The sequence below is a fragment of the Ilyonectria robusta genome (genome assembly GCF_021365365.1).
Source record: "Ilyonectria robusta strain PMI_751 chromosome Unknown BGZ61scaffold_10, whole genome shotgun sequence".
Lineage (NCBI taxonomy): Eukaryota > Fungi > Ascomycota > Sordariomycetes > Hypocreales > Nectriaceae > Ilyonectria > Ilyonectria robusta.
In genome coordinates this window covers 911492-922398 of record NW_025764444.1, presented here as the reverse complement: position 1 = coordinate 922398, position 10907 = coordinate 911492, and the positions used below count along the sequence as shown (strand labels likewise).

The 10907-nt window shown below is 55.7% G+C and overlaps 2 protein-coding genes across 2 annotated transcripts; one reads left to right on the top strand and one right to left on the bottom strand.

The window, feature by feature from the left end:
* Window positions 1-91: 91 nt before the first annotated feature.
* BGZ61DRAFT_34219 (uncharacterized protein) lies at window positions 92-1027 on the bottom strand. Its single transcript, XM_046239486.1, has 2 exons — window positions 638-1027; window positions 92-587 (listed from the first exon to the last, which is right to left on the bottom strand). Exons 1-2 carry the CDS (start codon window positions 755-757, stop codon window positions 132-134), a joined length of 576 nt encoding a protein of 191 aa, XP_046104316.1. The 5' UTR covers window positions 758-1027; the 3' UTR covers window positions 92-131.
* Window positions 1028-8132: 7105 nt separating this feature from the next.
* Window positions 8133-10163, top strand: BGZ61DRAFT_494123 (fungal-specific transcription factor domain-containing protein; the record flags this gene model as incomplete). The annotated part of the gene is made up of 3 exons (XM_046250740.1): window positions 8133-8493; window positions 8547-8633; window positions 8683-10163. 3 exons carry the CDS (start codon window positions 8133-8135, stop codon window positions 10161-10163), a joined length of 1929 nt encoding a protein of 642 aa, XP_046104315.1.
* Window positions 10164-10907: the final 744 nt, after the last annotated feature.

Here is a 10907-nt window from a genome sequence, read left to right as displayed (position 1 = left end):
TATCCACGGCCGCGCGAAACCTCCAACAGTCCGTCGTATCACCATGTCGTGACTCGTATCCTGCATGAATCACATTGAGCCCAGAAAACCAAACTACCCGCGATGCCCACACACACTCAACACCCGCGGGCTCATGTACATAGAGAGGCACACCCACGTACCTCACCGCACACACACAACAGCAGCCCAAGTCCCTCCATGGTCGGTTCAAGTACATGGCCAGACGACGAGGCCAAGACGCACCGCACTTGACCACGGCACAACCCACACCAACCGCACATGAGGAAAACGCGAGGCATTACCCCGAGTCGCGATGCCCCCGCCCCGTGACGATGCACGAGACCTGCTCCCCACCGTATCACCTGCATCCCACCGCGCAGCTCCAATATGCCACGAGCAGGTCTGCCCTCAGAGGCGCGCTGGGGCCTCAGAGTGGACGGTTGGAAGGTTGGACGGTTACTGCAGTTGTGGCTATTGGCTCTATGCTTGGTGACAAGGTGACAAAGTGCCGAGCTGCTGCTGGCTGGCAATAATACCGGTAGAGAACCGCCAAGAGCCGGCAGAGGGGCACATCTGGCCCTGTCTTGCTTGGCTTTCTCAGCGGTTGAGGGCGTTGGGTAGGAGTGTTGCAACACACCGTTGGGCCTTGGGCCTCCTTCGTGACACAGTTTGTGGGCGATGATGTAACGGCTGAACTTTTAATCGCGGTCCGGCATTCCAATCTGTCATCGTCTCGGTCGTGGTTTGGTGAAGGCATCCAATACACCCGCTAGCACAACACACCGCTCCCCACGCCCCCCACCTGTAGTTGACCTCCATCATCATCACCGGAATTCATTTCATGAATAATTAGCTCCACCCCTGAGGTGCATAGCCTGTCGATCTCTTCCCCTCCCCCGTCTGGGGTATATGGAACAAAGATGGGCGTACTATATCAGTAGTCAACAACCACAAACCACGAGAGGAAGAAGAAGCAAGTCTTAGTCTTGTCTTCGGCCAACACCCGAAGCACGTCCCTCCCCCCCTTTCAGCCTATCCAAGGCCATTGACTAGGACCAGAGGCCAACCGGCGGGTCGCCACGGGCCATGGAAACCCCCTGCGAGCTAGGTGAGTGGCTAGCCACGCTATGTATAGCCAGCCTCAAACCTCCCATGGCGTCCTCAGGTGATGGAGGATCTGGAGACCGGAGCAATCATACGAACCCATGGCTTGGGGTGATGGATCGACCCGAACTCCTGGGGTAGGTGAGTGGCACGAGGGAAACATCTTTGAGACTCCTCAGCCAATGAAGCAGTTATGATGATCGCAGTACGTATCCTCGGAGACTTGGCCGGTGAGACTTACAGCCGCCATGAATCGGCCAGCCCAAAACTAATACCACACGGCAGCTATAGTTCACATTGTGCACATTGCAGAAAGGAGCTAACCAGGCAGCCTCGTGCAATTGCTGATGCTTCAAGGAGAGAGAGTTTGCGCCTCAGTAAGCTCAGGGCTGGCCGTTGTGCATTCGGGATGTGGGTTGAAGGATCGCCATCGCAAACTGACACAACAGCTGGCACGGTCCACGGCCAAAGCTTCGCGCCTCCAGCCGTACTCTGAAAGCACGGGGTTGTTATATTGACCGGGGGATGCGTTTTATGGCTGGGGCATTAAAAAATGCAAGACCGTGCAGCCCTTGTCTGGGAGGAGCAGTCCGGAATTATTACAAGCCTGGTCTGGAGCAATCTACTCCGTAGTACGGCCCCGTTTATGGTAGTAGGCGGCGATCATGGACCCTGAGAATAGCACAGGGTCGTCCATCTTCAAGCGACACTGGTAAGGCAGTACACCTTAGTGACCGTAGATACCCAGTTCCCTGAACAGTGCCATCACATGTTCTCCGTGGGGGCTTCGTCCCATTGCAACAAGTGGCTTGGGACGACAGAGCGCGCTCGTTGTGTTGTGTCCTGATGCCACAGTCGCAGAGGCATGTGAGTTTCGACCGCTGTGCCAAGACACGACTCACCGCATCTTCCCAAGTAGCCGGCCCGGTCGAACATTTTGGAGATCGAGCCGGCCCGGTGGCGGCAGATCTCAGCGCTCACCATACCCTTTCTTGAGTCTTGGTCAATGCCATCGAGGCTAGTTGCAAGTCAATCGAGTTTGGCCGCTCTCGTGCCAGCTTCATCCTCGTCCACTTGCTTGGGCTGAGTGCCCATGTTGGGACCCAACCGTAGACGGGGCATACTAAGAGTGTGGCGCTGGCCTGGGGTGGTTGCTGCTAGCCCCGTAAGGGTGTCAGTTGACGAGTTGGCGAGTTAATGAGGGCTGATGGTGGGGACTATCTTGCGCGTCGAGTAGCGCCTCGAAGGCCTGGCCCTTTGAGATTGTCAATAAGCTGAGTGCCAGGCGTTTTGGTTCTCAGTGCAAGTGGTGTCCTGGATACGAGCTTGGCCACACAAGTAGACCGACAGTACAGATTCGTCTGCAACGAGATCGAGACCAACAGCGTGGTAGCGCAGACATGTGCCGTATGGATGGATCGCCAGGGTCTTTTGTTGGTAAACCTCAGAATGACGAGATCCAACGACATGCTGCGTGTCAATGCTGCAGGTCCGCCTACCACCGGGGATCGAGAGATCGCGCGCGCCATCTTGGGATCATCCCTTGAGCCGCTACTTGAGAGATGAGACGGGTTAGGCCAGAGAATAGAGGCCAGAACTGTCTCAGAAGACCTCACGGTGGACGACGGTCTGCACCAATAGCGCAGGCGGGAACAGACCAAGCTACCACGTACTGGCCCATCTCTTGTCGCCAGCAGCACGCGGCCGCGGTGAGAATGACGTCTGCTGATGAGCACGTTTCTTCGGAAGGACTAGAGGCCGACAACCTGGTTGGGTCCATTCGCCCGCCCAGTCACGAAGCTAGGGAAAAGACGGGAGTCAGTCACGGTCCGCACCTTGACTGGGGTGCCGTCGAACTCAAATCCACGGCACCCAGACCGCCCGAGCCACACCGTCGAGCGGTGAGACACCAGCATCTCAGAAATGTTCGCATCGAGAGATTCGGCTGTGTCTCGGGCTTCATGTGGCAATCCTGTTGATGACGTTATTCCTTTGCCTTGAGATGACCGGTCATCACCAGGTGGCGTTCACGTCTTTTGAAAAGCAGCTGAGTCGAGTTCATGACTAGCCGTTTGTAGGGGTCACCGCACCTTCAGGGGTCTCAGCCAGGGGGATTCGTTAGACGGCGATCGTTCCGCTCGCGTCTACCCGAAGGCACGAATGGAATGTGTACTCTGTGAACCAATCCATGGTATAATTGCCAAAAGACACCAGAACAAGGCAACAGAAACACCAATACCAACTCTGGGGGTTTCACAACACAGCCGACAAGGCCAATTCGAAGTCAAGCGCCTGCTGGGCCCGATTGGGCTGGCTTTGTAAGAGGTAGCCCAAAGTACCGCCTGTTGTGTGCATAGGCAGATTCGCACAATTCTCCTCGGTCCTCGCTTCAAGCCGACTAGGCCCAGAAAGGCATCATGGAGGCGCTGCGCTATTTGCATGTTGCCTCTTGAAGAGCTGGTCGTGGTTGGCAGCCATCCACGTCCAGCTCGCGCCCAAGCCATTGCTTTGGGTGCATGTTCGTTGAATGATCCGCAGTAGTCCTCTAAAGGCCTTGGACACAGATGGACTTTAGCAGACGGCGGATTCATGCGGACCCAAGCGAGCCCCAAGTGTCAAGCCTCCCATTTGCTCCATGGAACATGTGCATTCTGCATGCCGGCGGGGGTGAAGCTTTGTCCACCAAGCTCCTGCGTCCCCTAACTGATGTAGTAATAGTGAGGACGGTGGCTGAACGGGAGCGTATTTTTGTCCATTTTCGTCAATGCCCGAAGCATCGTGTGGCAATCAGCAGCTAGCCTGAAAGACCGGACCAAATAGCACAACTTAGAAACCGTTGTGGCTTCGTTGGAGGGAGGGGTCCAGCCTCAACCGACCTTGTGCTAGAGACGAGGGTTACTTGTTTGGGCAATCCGGAAAATTGACAATACGGTACTGCCCAGGACCTGCTGGGATGCATGTCTTACACCCTCGTCCACTCTTGCCCGTTGCATGCCCCATCGCCCCCATCTAGTCACCAGGGTTCTGACCAGGCATGGAGAATGAGTAAAGCCTCCCAATGAGAGGAACGGAGTACGAACTCGGCTGTTCCGGGGGCGCCACATACGAGAGCGTCGTTCGTATGTACATCGGAGGTCCAAGGCAATGCGGGGATCTGCGTCAGTGTCATGTGGAGGGATTCCTGAATCGCATTTGCGCAATACGACCCCTCTACTGGCACTTGCATCGGGATCACCACCGAGGCAGGACAATCGAATCTCTCGGGTACCAGGCTGTGCCCATGCTCAATCAGGCGTTATGAGCTTCTGGGAGAATTTTTAGAAAGACTCGATGCTTGTCAAGGCTGATGCTCAAAATATCTGAGGTCTCGATGCCAAATCCCAAGGCCCCAATGGCAAGGACCAGCATATTATACGGCATGGTTTATACCAGGAGTCATCAGCCCTGGTTCCCAGCAAAGGCCAGGGGATTGCATCTTAGCCAGGGCTACCGACTACTGCCCCCCGCCATCGGAAAAAGCAAAACAGAAAGACGGGCGTTGCTGTTCTTGGGCTGGAGTTGCGTCTCGAAAGATGTCCTAGTCGGACACAAGGTTTCTGAATGCTACCATATGTAACGGCGAATATGGTCACTAAGGTGGCACCAAGTGGGCAGCCGAGCCCGATCCTTGCTGTTTGGCGTGGGGGTTAATCGGCATCTCAAAGGTCGCAGTTGTGACGCTACTAGTGGTAAAATACAATAGAGTACCTCGCAAATCGAGTGGGTTCTGGAGGCCCTGCTGGCTGGCTGTGCTCAGCGGAGAGCGGCCGCAGATGCTCATTTATAATGTCGGCAAGAACAGAGTGTTCTGCGCGAGTGGTCTCGAGGGTGGAACTATCGAATGCAGATAGTCGGCACGTCAAGTGGATTGGCAACCAAGCGGCCTGGGATGATCGACCGACCAAGCAAGCCTTGTCTCACTAGAGGAGTCCGCCTTGGCCACTTCGAGGCCCGTGAGGAAGTGCTGAACTGCGGGAGATGCAACTTCCCACATGTTCTGGTGGACCAAGATGGATGCTTGGAAAAAATATCGAAGTCAACCAGCACGGTTCCAAGAAAAGTAACAACGTGAGTGCTCGGCTCGGCTGGACATGGGGCTCGGTGGGCTCGGTGGGTAATGCCGAATGTGAGGATCGACCAGGGAGTCAGGAGACTTGGCCCGCCACGTTTCTGCCATGAAGCGGCACAACGCGCTGATCGAAGGCCAAGGTAGTATCAACCGTCGTCCTCAGGACATCAAAACCCGGGACAATGGCAAGTTTAGCGCGACATTGGAGTGATTGGCATTGATCCTGGCAAGTTGATTGCGAAGCTGGCCGAGAGCCATGCGTGCGCTAATGAGACACTGCAGTAGTGGGATGCATCTAGGTCGGTATTGGGGGTCCTGGCCTTGCACCAGTCAGTTAGTCCCTAGGTGTGCAATGAAAAGGGGGACGGAAGTCGGAAGAATTCAAATGCTTACCAGCTTAACGTGACCAAGACAAAGAGTGTGAATCGAGGTGTTGGTGATTGTCTAGTGCGTAATCTTGCCTCCAATGGCCTAGTCACGAACGGAGTAGTGTGGCTCGTCAACGGTCTAGACGCGGCCAAGGCGGAGCCTCCGCCGAAGTCGTAAGCAGGCTACTGTGCATATTATATGTTGGAGAACTGCATGCACAATGTAGGCCAGTTGGCGGATGGCGTAGCTGGACCTGCGGCAGCGATGTCGCCGGGTGGTGATGATAGGATTTGTAGAGGGTTAGAGTCTCAGTTGGAGTTGAATGTTGGCCTGGTAGGTGGTAGGTACGCGAGGCTCGGACCGCACCGTATGCGCTCCATTCGCACGGTACCCTGACGCAATTCAAATACCGGGAAGAAATGATGCGCACTGTGGAACTGGTCTTAAACTTACTACCAACCTACAAGAAACCTCAAACACCACGTTCGCAAGCCCGGTATCGGTATGGAGGAAGCCATAAGCCTCCAACTTGACTGTCGGTGGCTACGCCGTTCCGGCAAGTCATGGCAGACCTACACGGTGCAGTTTGTGAAAATCTATTCCCAATGCCGCCTAGTCATTGGGGGCAGGCAAGAGAACACCTCGCCATCAGCCCATTTGCACCCTCCTTCGGCTTTGAATCACGATTGTGGGATGCCGAGGCCAGCACAGCAACGACAACGGTGACGGCGATCCTCTCAACAGAGAGCCAGACCATTCGTCTGCATGGTGATGTCTTGATTGAAATGCAGTGCATCCCGGGCCGCCTTCGCAGCAACTTTGACGTTTCCGAGCAGCCCTTGGGCAATGCCTCCTTGATTGGCTGAGCCATGTACGCGGGCAAATCACAGGCCCAACGTTGAGCGAACAATACCTCCGCCAATTAGCAGGACGATGTATCTCTGCCCAAGGCTAAGACATGCCTCTTAGGGTGTTCTTGGATGCAGCTGGGAGGTTGCAACATTCCCAAACGCATGCAGGGCAGCGTTGGACGGAACGCCAACCGCCATCGCGGATACTGACTCGACTTCATTCGGGTTGGGCATGATATCATGTCACAGCACCATGGATCGAAACCAGCCATTGGCGTGCCAGCTCTCGCAGGGCCGAGTCGGCGCGGAGTTGGTGGACGTCGTTGTCGTGCGACTTCATTGACGAGACCAACACATGGTCGAACCACGACGGTGCCCTAGTCTCCACAACTTTTGCACGCGGGCATGCCATTTCGTTTCTATCCCACGCTCCGTCTTGTTCGTGAAACGCAAGGCTCAAATCACCGCTCGCTATCGAAGTCGTGCCAGTCTCCAGACTAGGGGGACCGCCTCCTGGAATGCGCCTGTCCAGAAATCACAATTCCGCGCATCACGTTCGGCTCCTCAGCATCAGTAGCGCAGTCTGCTCACCGTCAACCCCAGTCCACCCAAATCGACGACACAGGCCAGCGTCCCACTTAGCAAAAGGCCGGACTGTGTACCCCCAAGTACCTCACTGTCCTCTTCGAGGCCCCCGTCGACGCTAAAGATGGAGGGGGGGCTGTTGGATGGATCCCCCCATCACTCGAGGTGGAGACCTGCGTCCAGCGTCTGGCCCCTCCATGTCCCAATCCTCCATCACAGGAGCCAAGCCTAGTCACCAGTCAGCCCAGACCAGGCCAGGTTGGAGGGGAGGCACCAAGCCACAAGGGCACCATCGGCGTCCAGGACGGGACCGACGGCACATGGCGGCGGGTTTCTGGTCCCCTGGAGGAGAATGATACTCACCTAGCCCATGGCGTTCTATGGCGTCCTCTGTGCACGCTGCCTTGGTCCTCAACTGGATTCGAACCCCCCAGTTGGACCACGATGGCTGTGGGGAGATGGAGTTGACGGGCACCAAAGGCACACTGCTGGATCTCAATCCTCCACGCCCTGTCACCCTTTAGCTAGCCTGGCTTCCCAAATAAGACCTCTCCACCCACATTGGCCCCTCCACCCTCAGATCTTCCTCCCACTTCCCTCCCTTTCATCCTGCGCCTACGCACTCCAACTCGTCGCCCTTCCTAGGCGACCACAAGGAGCTTCGATCAGCCGCCGGTGTGCTGTGTCGATGGCTAGCCCGACCTAACGCCCACCGCCGCCAAGCCCCCCACATTTGTCTGCCAACTTGTCACCCTATGACCTCCGAAGCCTGCGTATGATTGTCGAGCCATTCATCTAGCCTGGGACCGCCGGTTAGAACGCTTCGTCAATTCTTACACCTGGATATCTCTCAACATTCGGAGGGGAATTCGCTCTCGTTATCGATAGGCATGGATCGCCCACTCACGCTCGTGTCCGAGGACGGAAGTTTGTCGTGGTCGGATAATCACAGCATGTCCTCCGATGAGGCTCACGAATCCATGGTTCCGCAGTCCCCCTCGCCGACGGATACCGCCTGGATGGTCAACACATCGACGACTCAATTGCAAGCCGGCCAGTTGTCTCCCATCAGCGCCGAGATGGACATGGCTATGGATGCATCCTCCGCACCGACCATGGTCCACTCCGCATCGTCGTCGTGCACCGATTCTTGGAGTACGGGATACGTCGAGCGTGACGATGTGGAAATGGACAACAATTGGGAACAAGGGTCTGACGATATCCTCACCATCCCAAAGCTAGAGCCTATGGACGACGACCTGAGGTTGGATGAATTGAAGGCCGCCCCGTTGGCTCCCACTGCCGAGTCCGATGCCCCGACCAGCCATTCGAAGCAAAAGCGACCTCGAGGACGACCCAGGAAGCACGCACATACCCCTATTATAGGCGCGAGCAAAGTAACCAAGGGTCGATCAAAAACCGGATGCATTACTTGTCGGAAGCGAAAGAAGAAGTGCGACGAAGCCAAACCTCGATGTGCGACTCGACCCTATCTCGTCAAATATGCTGTTTCTAACATTGCATTCTAGGCATGAATTGCGAGAAGAACGCCGTGGTATGCGAAGGATATCATGAGAAGCAGATCTGGAAGAGCGGCAAGGAACGGGCTGAAGAGGGTATGTTGTTCAATGCGACAGTGGAGTGACGATCTAACCACAGAAGCAGAACGTATGCGACGGGAAAGCCTCCCAGTTATCACCATGCAGCCCATCTTCCATGGCGTCGAAACTGCCGAAGACAAGATCTTCTGGAAGCACTACATCGCCAACTTGAGTAATATCCTAACAGTCGAGAGCGAAGCCAAGAACGCATTCAAGGATATCATCCTGCAACTCGCCAACAAGCACCAAGGGCTGATGCACTCGATTCTTGCCGTTAGTAGCAAGCACATTGACCTGGATACCCCCTACGGTGCCAAGCTGCTCGCAGATAACCCACAGTCCAGCCGGGAACTCTTGCAGCAGCGATCCGACTACCATCACGACGAGGCGATGAAGCGACTCTATAAGGACATGGGCAGATCCATGGACAAGGACGACCCTGAGTACAAGACGATTCTGTCCGCGAGATACGGACAGATGCTTTGCTTGCTACTACAGACTCGAGCTGAGGGAAACCCCCGGGGCGAACACCGCGTCCACCTGCAGGCCTACCAGGCACTCATTAGACACTCGCCGCCCGAAGACCCAGCCTTCCATACCTTCATCACCGAATTCTTCCAGTATCACATCTTTGCCGACGATCTGTTTTGGCACCCTGAGACGATGACCAATCGTCTGTCGTCTGAGGACTGGGAGCCTACTGGTCCTATTAACCCCCCTCGACTTCTTGGCGTTGCGGATGGCCTCTTCCAGTATCTCTCCCAGATCACCACCATCCGAAACACCATTCGAGACAACATGGCTGCTGGCGTCGACCCTCTCGTCGACTACACCAGCCTTTACCAAGCCGCCGAGATTGACGCCGCCATCCGGGAATGGTCACCTCAATGGGCTCCTGGTGATAGTCGCGATGGTGTAGCGCTACTTTATAAGCAGATGATGTGGGTGTATCTCTTCCGGACCATCTACCCACCATCCGCCTCAGCGATCCGGCGCTCGACCTTTAGTACCCTGCCCGCATTGCCTCCTGTGACAGCTGCTCCTCCGCGACGAGCCTCCATGATTGCTACCGTTTCTACGACCAGGGCGCCTGTTCATGGTGTCCACACCCCTCACAGCCTGCCGTCAACCCGGAACCCGTCGAGGAGCAACTCGATGCATGAGCATGATTGCCATGCCGAAGATGCCTCAAGAGCAACTTCGCCGCCTCCGAGCCGACGCCCCGCGTATCACGACCGACGCATCACCCTTGCCGTCGAGGAGTCGCTCGTCATCCTGGAGTCGTTCAAGCCTGCGGACCCCTCCCAAACCCTTCTCCTGATCCCCTGCCTAATCATCGGCACGGCGTGCTTCGAAAGCGGTCAACGCGAGAGGATTAGAACCGCCATCAAGGCGATTCGTGGCTACACTGGCCTTCGCAACTGCGATCGCGCATGTGAGCTCCTCGAGGCGGTTTGGGCCGCGATGGAGCAGGGCGACTGGATCGCCGTTTGGGATTGGCAAGGCATAGCCCGACGAATGGGCCTTGACTTCACTTGCACATGAACATCATATATATATTGAACATTAATACGTTACGGCCTCACGTCGTCTCCTGCTAATGAGCCGCGGGAGATACGACACCATAGGTCGGGGCCTTCACTACGCAAGGTTGTTCGGACTTGTTGATTTTCGACTCCGCTCGATGCGCGAAGATGGTATACCAGTCTGTTATCATTTATTTTCATGTTTCTTTTCGAAACACGACCGTCTCGCTTTTCACGCGGGACCTCCAGCACGCAGTCAACCGTCAACAGAATACAAGGTTCGAGGAAATGACTTTAGTCATGGTTCTACAGGGCACCTTTCCTGGAACAACTTGATCGTGGGACTTAATTCAAGGCGCACCTCTGAATGACAGGCTTGAGGTCCCCGATTTTTACGGCCGCTGTGGGATTAATAGATCCCCTGTTGTTTGCAGTTCTCAATGGGATGAGACTCGGTGGTATGGTATGATTTACAGTTTACTTCACCTTCGGCTGGTGAATAAGCTGGTCAGGGGGAGGGGGCAGGCGTTTTATCGTCTGGCTGTGTGGGGGTTTCCTGTCTTCTTGCCTTGTATCCCCTCTCGCCGGGAGAGAAACGATCCCCGACGCGAGAGACGCGCGATGAAGGAGGCCAATTCTGCTTTTGACTTTACTGGGAAGGCATTTTGATGATTGCCGCATCTTGTTATCGTTGCTGACACCCTTTGGTGAAACGGGAGAGTCGCTGAGATGAACCAGGGTAGGCTGTGATGGCGAGCCTCTG

Bases quoted from the DNA above. Each gene is read 5' to 3' on its own strand.
- BGZ61DRAFT_34219 (XM_046239486.1), bottom strand. From the start codon at position 757: ATGCCTTCACCAAACCACGACCGAGACGATGACAGATTGGAATGCCGG. The intron at 588-637 runs GTGTGTTGCAAC...GAGAAAGCCAAG, and splicing joins AGGAGGCCCAAGGCCCAACG to CAAGACAGGGCCAGATGTGC.